We start from the raw sequence: 11959 nt of genomic DNA, 5'->3' as shown, positions 1-11959 counted from the left end.
GCGGCTCTGGAGTTCCAGCCTCAGGGCTTCGGCTTGCCTGAATGCTAGTATCCTCGGGCTTTTATTGGTCACCGTCAGACGAGCCCCTCGTAACCCTAGGAACAGCACCCGCCCACAAATCGCCGGGCTACGATTGGTCTATGCCCCAAAGATCGAACGCGGGCTCTTCAGGCCATTGGACCGAGTCACGGCGAAGCTGGCGCCGCGGTTGGTGAGCCTAGAGGTCAGTCAGAGTCAGGCAGGGTCAAATAGGGAGAAATGGCGACGGAGCCAGGCAGTGGGTGAGTGGTTTCCGAAGGGGTAGAGGTGTGAGGCAATTGATGACCGCGGTCGGCCTTGACCCAGCCCCGAAAGGGGTGGAAGGTTGACTTCTCTTCTGGCTCCGGCCGGACTCCGAGTGGGAACGTCAGACATCTACATCCTCACCGGGGTTAGAGGTGAGAGGTCAGAGGCTGCGTCCCCTCTCTGGTGTTTGGACCTCAGGTACTGTGGAAAGCAGTCAGGATCCGAAGCCAAAGATTCAGCTTGCGGCTACTTACAGAGTGATGGTGGGCAAGTCACTTAATCTCTTTTCTCAGATAAGAAACCTCAGTTTCTCATCTGTAGAATGGGGCCAAATAGAGGAAACATTTTAACAGAGTACTACAATTATTAATAGAAGGATTTATGGAGAGGCAGGAGAAGCCATGCACATTTGACCGCCCCTGTTCGTGGTTCCAGGGGTTGAGGCTCAGAGAGAGTCACTGACTTGCCCAGAATCATACAGTTTTGGGGGCAGTCAGTTCTCTTGTATAAACAAGGACCAAATGGGAGAGTGGATGCCGGCAGTAATTTGCAAATATAAAGTACTAAACAAATATTTAAAATGTTATTTAAGAAAAAAAAAAAAAAGACCATATTACAGCTCCAGCCTTCACGCCCATTTAAATCTCTTGGAACTGACTCCATGGCGTTTACCAGTTGGTCTCAACTCCAATGTCATCCTCTCTCCCCACCCAGAGAGAGCTTCCCTGGCCACCTTAGCTAAAGTGTCCCTTCCTCCCCCACACCTTACTCTCTACCTGTTTCCCAGTTTTGTGGTCTTTGTAACCTTCATTATTTGTTATATCTTTATTTGTTTACATGTTTATTGTATGTCTCCCCCAGAACAGCAAGCAATACTGTCATAATAATAAGCAGTATTTACATAGTAAGCTATATTGTCTGGATAAATAATTGAAGAGCCAAGGCCCTACTATTGCCTTAAACTTGTGTTCCTCTCCATAGGCCCATCTTTGGAACAAGATCTGGGAACTACGGTCCAGCCTCAGGCTTCAGTTTAGTTGGCGCTTGAAATCCTGAGAGTCTCCTGGACAGCAGCCTTGCTGAGAAAGTATTCTGACCTTGGCATCTAGACATCTCCCACTTCCCCATGGCCCTGACGATGCTGAATGAACTCCTGATTGAGGAACCGAACCCACCTCTGCTGCTGTATCAGGTTAGCAAGACTGCTCAGTTAGATACCCTCAACTACCAGAGCTGCTTTATGCAAGGTGTCTTCGCCCGTTTCCCTGAGATCTTATTTATCCACCGGACCTATAACCCAGTGGGCAAGGTGCTATACACCTTCCTGGTAGATGGACCCCGGGTGCAGCTGGAGGGTCATCTTGCCCGGGCAGTCTACTTCGCCATTCCCGCCAAGGAGGATGCTGAAGGCCTGGCCCAGATGTTCCAAGTGTTTAAGAAGTTTAACCCAGCATGGGAGAGAGTGTGTACCATCCTGGTGGATCCCCACTTCCTCCCCCTGCCCACCCTGGCTATGGAGTTCCCCGCAGCCGAGGTGCTGCTCTCAGCCTTCCACATCTGTAAGTTCCTCCAGGGCAAGTTCTACCAGCTGTCCCTTGAACAGCCCATGGAGAGGGTGCTCCTCACTTCCCTGCAGAGCACCATGTGCTCAGCCACGGCCGGCAACCTGAGGAAGTTGTACACGCTCCTGAGCAGCTGCATCCCTCCGGCCCAGCTGCCCGAGCTCCACTCTCACTGGCTGCTCAATGACCGCATCTGGCTGGCCCACCGCTGGAGAAGCCGGGCTGAGAGCAGCCGCTACTTCCAGGGCCTGGAGGTCACCACCCGCGTCCTCAGCCAGTTCTTTGGCACCACCCCGTGTGTGGAACAAGGCATGACCTTGCTGCTCCGGTACGTGCAGCAGAACTCTGGAGACAAGGCCAGCTTCAGCCTGGGCCCGAGTCCCCAGAACAGTCACGTCCCCTTAGACAGCAGCCCCGAAAGCCCCAGAGTGGAGCAGTTGGTAGAAGCCCGCATCCAGCACTCCCTCAATGCCATCTGCACGGGGCCAGCGGCCCAGCTCTGTCTGGGTGAGCTTGCTGTGGTCCAGAAATCCGTGCACCTCATTGGCTCCGGCTCAGAAAAGGTGAACATTCAGATCCTGGAGGACACCCATAGGGTGCAGCCCCAGCCCCCTGCCAGCTGCAGCTGCTACTTTAACCAGGCCTTCAACCTGCCCTGCCGCCACATCCTGGCCCTGCTCAGCGCCCGCCATCAGGTGCTCCAGCCCGACATGCTGCCAGCTCAGTGGACAGCGGGCTGTGCCGCCAGTCTAGACAACATCCTGGGCAGCAAGTGGAGTGAGACGCTGGACAAGCACTTGGCCGTGGCGCTCCTCACTGAGGAGGTGAGTCAGCTCTTGCAGCACTGCAGCCAGGAGGAGTTCGAGCGGAGGTACAGCACCCTGCGGGAACTGGCCGACAACTGGATCGGCCCTTATGAGCAGGTCCAACTCTGATTACCCCCGGTGCCCAGGGATGCTTGCACACACGTACACACTCACGTCCAGCCCTACACACACACAACCCACATGCACTCACACTGTTGTACTTTGGTGGGCCCTCCCTCCAGGAAAGGACAAGACCCTTCTAGCCTACTGCAGGCTGCTACCGAAAATGTGTCTAGTTCCCTCAGACAGCAGTCAGCAAACCTTTTCTGTAAAGGGCCTAGCAGTAAATATTTTAGACTTTGCTGGCCACAGTCTCTGTTGTATATTCTTGGTTTGGTTTTGTGTTGACAGCCTTTTCCAAAGGTTAAAAACCATTCTTCACTCCAGGGCCTTACAAAAACAGGTGACCCCCTGCTCTAGAATGAGACACTGAGTGGAGATCAAGGGCAGGGGCTTGGTAACAGCTTCCCCAGTCATTAGATGACACGCCTGACCCACAGAGAAGGTGGATCCAGCCTTTGTCCCCCTCCCCCCACCCAGAAGTCATTAAAGTCAAATGTTGCCTATTCCAGCACTTGTCTAGTTTTTTTGTCTTCTAGAAGGTAGCAGAGCAAATATCGTGGAAAGAAGACTGGAGTCTTTGCTAACACTGCATGCAAATCCTGGTTCTTTGCCTGATTTCTGAGGCCTACTTGTGCCTTTTACTAGCTCTGAGACTTCAGGCAAGTTGCCTTTCAAAAGGCTCCATCTTGTTCATCTGTAAAAATGGAGATCTCACAGCATTGGTAAGAGGAAAGGAGAGCCTGCATGCGCTGGCCGTGCCCAGTGCTCATTTCCCTTCCTCGCCTCTGGTCCCATCACCTGCCCTCGGCTGGCTGGGAAATGTAAGGCAAGAGGAACATTCACATTGCCTAGCACTTTGTACAAGAAATCTTGATCGAATCCCAAAACAATACAAAAGCGGCCTCCACTCCAGGCCGGGGCCCCTACCTCAGGTAATTTCCATCGTAACTACTCCAATAGATCTATTTCCTGACGTAGCGGTATCTGGAGAAACTTCCTGGGGTCTGGACCCTGATGAAAGACTTGCATTCGTCAGAGTGGCTCAAACGACCACCCTATCCCCATCCTTGCCACAGGCACCCCCAGTCCTGTCTGCCCAAAAACCATACAGAGAAGCCGCCCTATGTGTCTGGTGCTATTTCATCCAGCTACAAGCAGGGGCTAGGAGGCTGGCCTCTCCTGGGTCTCATTAGGGGCATTTGCCCCGAGGCTGTGTGGGCAGGTGCCTGCTCCCACCGCGCCCCCTCCCCTGCCCCCTCTGGCTCTGGATGGGCCATCATGAAAGCTTGAGCCGCCCGGATCAGGTCCTCTTCCCGCAGGCCTGGGACAGGCACGGTGGGGATGCCAGCGATCATCATGGCCAGGGTAAGGATGCAGATGTCAGGCTGGGAGCCGGCCTCCTTCCCCCCGGCCTCAGGGGGCATCGGTAAAATCCCCGGTGACAGCCCACGCAGCAGCAGGGGCCCGGGCCTGCCAGGGCCACCCAGGTGGGGGGCGCCGCCCCGGGAGCAGCCGTCCTCCCAGCCCAGGCTCTCCGGCTGCAGCGCGTGGGGGAGTTTGTGGTTGTGTCGGCCGTACTCCTTGCGCTGCAGGATCTCCCAGCCAGCGCCCCCAGGGCAGCCCCTGGCTTCCGGCACTGCCAGGGCCGGGCCCCAGGCCTGGGCAGCAGGTACCAGCTGCTCAGCTTGCTGGCTCAGTGGGCCTGGTCCACCTGAGGCCACCACCCCTGGCTCTATAGGACTATAGAGACCAAGGGATGAGCCCGGAGAGGCAGCCCCACCTGTAGAGACAGGAAGGAGATGGAATGTTATTCTTGGTCTCTCTGAGGAGGCCCTGAGGGGCAGGGCATAGGAGCAGAGCACTGGAAACAGAAGCCCCAACAGGGCTGTCAGGCGGTTGGGAACTAGGTGTTTTACTCATAGCCACACCCCTAGTCCCCAGCGTCGAATAAGTAATGGAGGAGTGTTTGTTGAATGAATGAGTGAGCAGGCAGGTAGCTAGCGGCAAGGACTTTTGGAACGGCTTTCTTCAAAGAATGACTCCAAGGCCAGCCCCAAAATGCCCGGCGGAACCTCCATCTCCCCAGAGCCAGGAAACAAGTTCTCAGGGGAAGCTGTGGCACCCCCTCTAGTTCCGGAAGCCCCCCTCTCACCTTGGCCGGAAGACAGAAGACCTTGATGAGCTTGTGGAGACGTGAAATAGGACATGGCTGCCCCAAAGCCCCCGTTTGTGAGGGAACAGTCACCCGCCTCCTCTCCTACCCTTTCCACCATTCTAGAATGTCGCTTCATAGTCCTTCCCCTGTACACCTGGAACCCACCTCACAGCACTGACCTGTTTATTCTAGAACCTGTATATGACAATGGGATGAGGTTAAAAGAGCACTGGACTAGGGACTGGACATTCTAGGTTCTTACCTCTATCTTAGGTGAGTCACTGAGACAGTTTTCTTCCCTGACCTCCTCCTCTAAAGTGGGAGTAATGGCTGCCCACCACCTCACAAGGAGTTGTGAGGATTAAATGAGCTTGTTTGTATGGAAGTGAATGATCAGAGAAACAAATAAAGGAGGTGAGTGTTTTGTGCTCTGCAGTATGAGAGAAGGAATTTGCTGTGTGACTTTGGAATACATTCCCATCTCTGGGCTCCAGTTTCCCATCTGCAAAATGAAATCGTGGTCTGGGGGACACTGGGTCTAACATTAAATTCTCTTGGGAGCTTTTAGAAACACTGATGCCCAGCTTCATCCCAGGCCAATTAAATCAGAATCCCAGGGTCAGACCCAGTTATCAGTATTTTTCAAACTTCTTTAAGTGGTTATAATATACGCCAAAGTCAAGACCTCTGTTCTAGAGGAATGCTTCTCAATTCTGACTGTACATTAGCATCTCCAAGCCATTTTGGGGCGCCTGGGTGGCTCAGTCGCTTAAGCATCTGACTTTGGCTCAGGTCATGATCTCACAGTTCGTGGGTTCAAGCGCTGCGTCAGACTCTGTGCTGCCAGCTAGCTCAGAGCCTGGAGCCTGTTGATACTGTATCTCCCTCTCTCTCTGACCCTCCACTGCTCACGCAGTCTCTCTCTCTCTGTCAGCAATAAAAAAAAAAAAAAGAATCTCCAAGCCGTTCTTACAGAAGAATGATGTCTAGGCCTAATCCTCTGATAAATGGAATGAGAATCTCTGGAGATGGGGTTCAGGGTATCAGCTCTCTAGGTATCCCAGATAACCCTAATGAGTAGAGAGGCCAAGCACCACTGGTCTGGGTGATGTCTAAAATGCTCTCTCTTGGGGTGCCTGGGTGGCTCAGTCCATTAGGTGCCCCCGACTCTTGGTTTTGATTTTGGTTCGGGTTATGATTTCATGATTCGTGAGTTCAAACCCAGCATCAGGCTCCGTGCTGACTGTGGAGCCTGCTTGGGATTCTCTTCCTCTCTGCCCCTTCCCTGTTCGTTCTCTCTCTCTCTCTCTCTCCCTCTTTTTTTTTTTAAATGTTTTATTTATTTCTAGGAGAGAGAGACAGCGCGAGCAGGGGAGGGCCAGAGGGAGAGGGACTCACAGACTGAAACAGGCTCCAGGCTCTGAGCTGGCAGTCAGCACAGCCCCCGACGCGGGGCTGGAACCGCGAGATCATGACCTAAGCGAAAGTTGGACGCTTAACCGACTAAGCCACCCAGGTGCCCCTCTCTCTCTCTTAAAAAAAATAAAATAAAAAATAAAATGCTCACTCTTGCTCTGACCTGCTGATCCGCAGTGATCCTAAAAAGTGCCCCTCACAGGCTTCCAGGACAAGGAGATCCTCCAATGATCAGTGTCAGCATCGCTGTGTTTATTTCCCGGCCTGGTTGGCAGCGGTATGGCCAGCTTCAGACCAGCCACAGCTCCAGGGCCAGGGCATGCTCCTGGGGCCCTGTCCCAGGGTGGCTGCAGCCCTTTACTCATACTTGCAGAAATCCTTAAGCCCTTTCGGCAGGTGGAGCCCATCAATGGCCAGCCGGTGCACCACACTCCTCTGGATGACCAGGCGGCACAGAGTCTGCAGGGATGGCACTGTGGAAAGAAGGCTGTCAAAGGCAAACTGAACTTGAGGCTGAGACCTAAAAGGTCTAGGTCTTGCTTCTCCCTTTGCCAACTTGGGCAAGTCCCCTCTGCTCTTCAGGCCCAGCCTGAGTCATGGGGCTGTTCACGTGGTCGAGATAAGCACCTCTTTCAAAACTTTGACATTGCTGCAGCCCTGTTTCTATTTTAACCTTCCTTAGAGCCTCTGGGGATACACGTAGTGCCCCTGTACTCCATGCTCGATTCACCTATGCTCACCCAGCCTCCAGCACAGGCCTGACACACAGTGGGTTCTAGTTCAGTGAATTCGTAAAATGATCACAGGTATAAATAAAGAGCTTAGCAGGGCTATAAAGGACCAGACCTCAGGCTTAAAATGCTCTTAATCCGGGGCCTACGATGCCTTTAAACTGGTTTGCCCAAATTGAGGAGCATTTGTCTAATAAAAGAGCACACGATTTCCAAAGCAGCCTGGGTGTAAAGTCAGTTTAGGATTCCTGCCCTAGGGATTCTAGGTTAATGCAGAAAATACTGGCAAAGCCAGCATTCCTAGTCCATCACAACTGAGATGGCTAACCTGACACCCAGCGCCAGGGAGTGACTTGTCCAAGATCACAAGCAGAGGCATAATTGGAAATTAGGTCCCCCAACTTCGAAAGGAATGCTGGACAGACAAAGCCTTGCTGGCTAGCTTGGGAGTCCTGGCAAGTTCCCGTCCCCACGCCGGGCCAGGAGGGGTCGCTGCCCAGGGGGAGGGATACCTACAGCCATACTCGAGCTGGACCAGGCGCACGCTCTTGGTGGAGGCAAACACGTCCACCACCGCGTAGAGGGGCTGGGCGGCTGGCAGCCCCCGGGCGCTGGGGCCCATGTCCTCGCCGTTGATGACGATGTGCATGTCTGCCGTGCCGTCCGGGCGCGGGCAGAAAAGAACGCCCAGGCGGCTGCGGCGCGCGGTCGGAGGCAGCACGTTCAGCTCATACAGCTGATCCAAGAGGTGGCTGTAGAGCCCAGGCCGGCTGCGGCCCACCAGGCGGTCGCGGGGAATACGAAACTGCTCAATGCACAGATAGGGTTCCACCAGGAGGGCTGGGGGGCGGCTGGGGACCGGTGCCTCTGCCTCTGGGCGGTCCTCCCGGGGCACGCGGTTGTGATGGCGCGTGATGGCAAAGACCCAGGTGTGGCCGAGGCTGACCAGGTCGGGCAGCGAAAACTCGGGCACCGCGGCCAGAGTGGCGGGGTCTAGCGCAGTCAGGCCGAGGCGCAGGTGTCCGCACCAGCCCAGTTCTTTCTCCTCGATCTCGACCAAGAATACCTGGCCCGGGGCCAGCGGCTCGCGACTGAAGCACAGGCCGTGAGCGAAACTCTCCACGCGTGTGGCCCGTGTCCCGGAGGGGTCCACGCGGATGTTGGCACCATGCACCGGGTGGAAGCGGGTAGGAGGGGGCTCGGGACGCGCTGGTCTCCAGGGCGCACCCAAGTCCACGGGCTCGGAGACAGCAGCCATCTCCCAGCCGTGAGACAGGCCAGCGGGCGCTGGGGGCTATTTTGGGCTGCGAGCTCAGAGAGTGACCGAGGGGGCACCATGTAAGGTATCCCTCCCACCCCACCCCCCACTCCCTTCCCGGAGGCTCTGCCCGGGGGTCCTAGCGCCGCTCGCTCAGCCATCGCGTCAGGACCGGGGCCCCCGGGAGGCCGGGGGATCCTGGCCGCCTACATTAGGATCATCCGGTGGCTGGCACCCGCGACACAACCTGAGAAGCACGCGGACTCCGACCCAGCGCCGGGCGCCTCCGCCAGCGTCCCCAGGGTCCCCGGAGACCTGAGAGGCGCCAGAAGAAGCCTGTCACGTGACGCCGGCACCCATGTGACTCGGGCTCCACATGACTTCCCGAGGCCGAGCCCCTCCTGGAGAGCAAGGACGCAGGGGAGCCGAGGTGAGGCCGCTCCGGAGGCTGGAGAGGACCCGCAATCTTGGGCGGCGCGGCGGGGGGGCCCTGGGGCCGGGCCGGGGGCAGGGGGGCTCCTCACGCCGCCGCGGCGCCACCTCCTCAGTGGAGCGATCGCAGTGGAGAGAAGAGGAGCGAGGGAACTCGGAAACAGTCGGCCCCACTTCCTCCCGCAGATGGTCCGAGCCGCGCTGTCGCCGCTGTGGCTGCTGCTGCTGCTGCTGCCCTGGGCGCCCCCGGGCCAGGCAGCGCCGGAGGCGGACGAGATCCAGTGCCTGCCCGGGCTGGCCAAGCAGCCAGCTTTCCGCCAGTACTCCGGCTACCTCCGCGGCTCCGGCTCCAAGCACCTCCACTACTGGTCTGGGCCCCCTACCCAGTCCCGGGCGGGGAGGTGACGGGGCGCGGGGTGGGGGAGGGTCCGAAGAACCCCCCCCCCCAAGGGAGCCTAGGAGCAGGGAGCGCCGGGAGGGGCCTCTCCGCCTGCGCCCACCCTGCTCTGCCTCCCCTCCCAGGTTTGTGGAATCCCAGAAGGATCCCAAGAGCAGCCCTGTGGTGCTTTGGCTCAACGGAGGGCCCGGCTGCAGCTCCTTAGACGGCTTCCTCACGGAGCACGGCCCCTTCCTGGTGAGTGGAAAGCCACTCTCTGTCCCCTAACCAGGAGGGGAAACATTCCTAAAGGAAAGGGCCGCCGAGGAGGGCGAACAGGACTCGGAGGATTTGATTTCCCTAAGGGCGCCCCTTTCCTGAACCTGGGTTTCCTCATCTGTACCATTGGCTTGACTGTCTGTACCTTTCAGGGGTTTTGCCCAAATGTGAAGTGCCCTGCACGGTAGCCCCTCCCTTGCATCCGGTTAGCCCTTGGGACTTAGCCATCTCTTTCCTCCTCAGGTGCAGCCGGATGGTGCCACCCTGGAGTACAACCCCTATTCCTGGAACCTGGTATAGCTGGACCGGGGGCCTGTGGGGGTGTCTGAGCCCTTGGATGGGTCAGGGATTCTTCTTCATTTCGTTTCCTCCTCCTCTCTAGATTGCCAATGTATTGTATCTTGAGTCCCCAGCTGGGGTGGGCTTCTCCTACTCTGATGACAAGTCTTATGCAACCAATGACACCGAGGTGAGTCCAGTACCTGCCCATGTGCCCCAGCCTCCCTGGTTCTCTAAAGGTAGCAAGACCTGGAAGGGCAAGAGCGTGGTGGCCTTGGAGTCCGGATTTTGGCTCTATCACATGCTATGTGTGGTCTTGGCCAAGCCACTTCCTCTTGCTCCAAGGGGGTGGTTGCCATTATCTCAGAGTCTTTCCAGCTCAAATACCAAAGCCTTTTGATTCTCTCCTTCTCTTTTCCCTAGGTCGCCCAGAGTAATTTTGAGGCCCTTAAGGATTTCTTCTGCCTCTTCCCGGAGTACAAGGACAATGAGCTTTTCCTGACCGGAGAGAGCTATGCCGGCATTTACATCCCCACGCTGGCAGTGCTGGTCATGCAGGATCCCAGCATGAACCTGCAGGTACAGGGCCGCTGCAGGAGCGAAGAGACGCAGCTTGTCATGGCCTCGTGGTTGGCAAAGTCAAAGAGGCCATTTGCTCTGTCCAACCTGGTCCCCTTTATAACATGCTTGCCACTGGGTGGCCTGTGTCTGCTCATGTGCCTCCCACAACAGGAAGCTCACCTGTCAGACAGCCAGCTCTGTTCTTTGCTTCAAGTGGCCTCCCCACAAACCACCTTGCATTTCAGCTTCCAGATTGCTGAAGGTCTGGGTGTAGTCAGGGGAGGCTCCCCCATGCCTCCAGATGACCTGAATGCCCTGGGTGTTTCACAGGGGCTGGCTGTGGGCAACGGACTCTCCTCCTACGAGCAGAATGACAACTCCCTGGTCTATTTCGCTTACTACCATGGCCTTCTTGGGAACAGGTACTGGAAGGGGGAGTTGGGCAATCTCCAGGGTGGGGCAAGTCTTGAGATCTCAGGTGTGCCCTCCAGGCACATGATATCCCAGGCCCTACCCTGGTTTATGAGCAGGAGGTGGGGGCTGGGATTGCCAGAAGTGTCTGGTGCTGAAAGGCCAAAGAAAGGAGACCAGAACTTAAATGGACTAAGGAGGGCTGGCTGTGTGGCCCCAGAGCAGCTAGGTTCGCAACCTACATACCATCCCCTGTGATCTGTTTCCTCATTGGCCGGGGTCAGGTGTTGCGGTGGGGGAGAGGGGTCGGGGGGGTTGGAGGGAGAAGGTGGGAGGCCCACCTTGGGCCTGAACACTTTCATGCGTCTCCTGCAGGCTCTGGTCTTCTCTCCAGACCCACTGCTGCTCTCAGAACAAGTGTAACTTCTACGACAATACAGACCCAGAATGCGTGACCAATGTGAGGTTCTGCCGCCCAACCTGGGTCACCCCTGCGACCCCTGGCCCTGAGAAAAGGACCATATCCCCTCCTTGGGGACCCCCTGACCCCATCCCCTATAGCTTTCCTGTCCTGCCTCCTCCGGCATCTGATGTTCTCTGGGACGCGTCTAGGGATGGGTTCCCACCACACCACTACTTCCTGTGACTTTCTAGGCAAATCCTATAACCCTGTGAGGGAAAGGATCTCGCTCTTGTTGGGCATCTCTGTGCCAGACACTGGGCTGAACTATGTCAATGTAGATTATTTAATCTTCAAGATCCTCCCTTAAGGGAGATCGTATCGTCCACATTTTCCAGAAGAGGAAACCGAGGCCAAGAACGTTAAAGTCACTCGCCTGGAGTCACAGTGCTAGGAAGTAGCAGCACTAGGCTCTGGACCCAGGTCTGACAGATTCCTTCCGCTGAGCCTCAGTTTCCCTACCTGTAGAAAAAAGCGGGAGAAGGGTAACGACAAGAAGTAAAGTAGGAGAGCGGCAAATCTTAGGATAGGCTGGTGAGATCGGGGGGAGGCCAGGAGTCCGTGAAGCATGGTGGCTCTGTGTGTCATTGCAGCTGCAGGAAGTGTCCCGCATCGTGAGCAACTCCGGCCTCAACATTTACAACCTCTACGCCCCATGTGCTGGGGGTGTGCCTGGCCACTTAAGGTAGGCCCCGCCATGTGCCCTGGGGGTCCGTCGCAGCCCCCATCTGGAGGCTGAGGCACCTGTCCCCTACTTCGCTTGCAGGTATGAGAAGGACGCTGTAGTGCTCCATGATTTGGGCAACATCTTCACTCGCCTGCCGC

The 11959-nt window shown here is 56.4% G+C and overlaps 4 protein-coding genes across 7 annotated transcripts in view; 2 read left to right on the top strand and 2 right to left on the bottom strand.

Moving 5' to 3' along the window:
• The first annotated feature begins 249 nt into the window (after positions 1-249).
• On the top strand, positions 250-3284 carry ZSWIM1 (zinc finger SWIM-type containing 1). Of its 4 annotated transcripts, none has more exons than XM_077766319.1 (2): positions 250-437; positions 1267-3284. In XM_077766319.1, exon 2 carries the CDS (start codon positions 1412-1414, stop codon positions 2780-2782), a length of 1371 nt encoding a protein of 456 aa, XP_077622445.1. In that variant the 5' UTR covers positions 250-437; positions 1267-1411; the 3' UTR covers positions 2783-3284. The 4 variants fall into 4 exon arrangements, with proteins under 4 accessions (XP_077622445.1, XP_077622435.1, XP_077622424.1 ...); XM_077766309.1 differs by having other exon boundaries at positions 250-483; XM_077766298.1 differs by having other exon boundaries at positions 250-548.
• Positions 3285-3898: 614 nt separating this feature from the next.
• On the bottom strand, positions 3899-5497 carry SPATA25 (spermatogenesis associated 25). Its single transcript, XM_077766355.1, has 2 exons — positions 4929-5497; positions 3899-4556 (listed from the first exon to the last, which is right to left on the bottom strand). Exons 1-2 carry the CDS (start codon positions 5065-5067, stop codon positions 3925-3927), a joined length of 771 nt encoding a protein of 256 aa, XP_077622481.1. The 5' UTR covers positions 5068-5497; the 3' UTR covers positions 3899-3924.
• A 1078-nt stretch (positions 5498-6575) lies between these two features.
• On the bottom strand, positions 6576-8481 carry NEURL2 (neuralized E3 ubiquitin protein ligase 2). Its single transcript, XM_077766341.1, has 2 exons — positions 7595-8481; positions 6576-6820 (listed from the first exon to the last, which is right to left on the bottom strand). The coding sequence occupies exons 1-2, from the start codon at positions 8334-8336 to the stop codon at positions 6705-6707; spliced, it is 858 nt and encodes a 285-aa protein (XP_077622467.1). The 5' UTR covers positions 8337-8481; the 3' UTR covers positions 6576-6704.
• A 97-nt stretch (positions 8482-8578) lies between these two features.
• The window catches only part of CTSA (cathepsin A), a 6171-nt gene continuing 2790 nt past the window's right edge, over positions 8579-11959 (top strand). Inside the window, exons 1-10 of the mRNA XM_077766367.1 lie at positions 8579-8766; positions 8955-9136; positions 9291-9402; positions 9667-9717; positions 9806-9892; positions 10126-10281; positions 10594-10685; positions 11050-11134; positions 11728-11819; positions 11901-11959. The exon at positions 11901-11959 is cut by the window's right edge and continues 6 nt beyond it. Of these exons, the coding sequence (XP_077622493.1) occupies positions 8713-8766; positions 8955-9136; positions 9291-9402; positions 9667-9717; positions 9806-9892; positions 10126-10281; positions 10594-10685; positions 11050-11134; positions 11728-11819; positions 11901-11959 (970 nt within the window). The 5' untranslated portion in view covers positions 8579-8712. The remainder of the gene's footprint in view (positions 8767-8954; positions 9137-9290; positions 9403-9666; positions 9718-9805; positions 9893-10125; positions 10282-10593; positions 10686-11049; positions 11135-11727; positions 11820-11900) is intronic.

This window comes from Crocuta crocuta, unplaced genomic scaffold (assembly GCF_008692635.1).
Source record: "Crocuta crocuta isolate KB4526 unplaced genomic scaffold, BGI_CrCroc_1.0 scaffold71, whole genome shotgun sequence".
NCBI lineage: Eukaryota > Metazoa > Chordata > Mammalia > Carnivora > Hyaenidae > Crocuta > Crocuta crocuta.
Note: the sequence above shows the minus strand (reverse complement) of the source record. Positions and strands in the feature narration are given on the sequence as shown.

Bases quoted from the DNA above. Each gene is read 5' to 3' on its own strand.
- ZSWIM1 (XM_077766319.1), top strand. From the start codon at position 1,412: ATGGCCCTGACGATGCTGAATGAACTCCTGATTGAGGAACCGAACCCA.
- SPATA25 (XM_077766355.1), bottom strand. From the start codon at position 5,067: ATGAAGCGACATTCTAGAATGGTGGAAAGGGTAGGAGAGGAGGCGGGT. The intron at 4,557-4,928 runs GTGAGAGGGGGG...CTGTCTCTACAG, and splicing joins TCTTCTGTCTTCCGGCCAAG to GTGGGGCTGCCTCTCCGGGC.
- NEURL2 (XM_077766341.1), bottom strand. From the start codon at position 8,336: ATGGCTGCTGTCTCCGAGCCCGTGGACTTGGGTGCGCCCTGGAGACCA. The intron at 6,821-7,594 runs GTAGGTATCCCT...TTCTTTCCACAG, and splicing joins GGTCCAGCTCGAGTATGGCT to TGCCATCCCTGCAGACTCTG.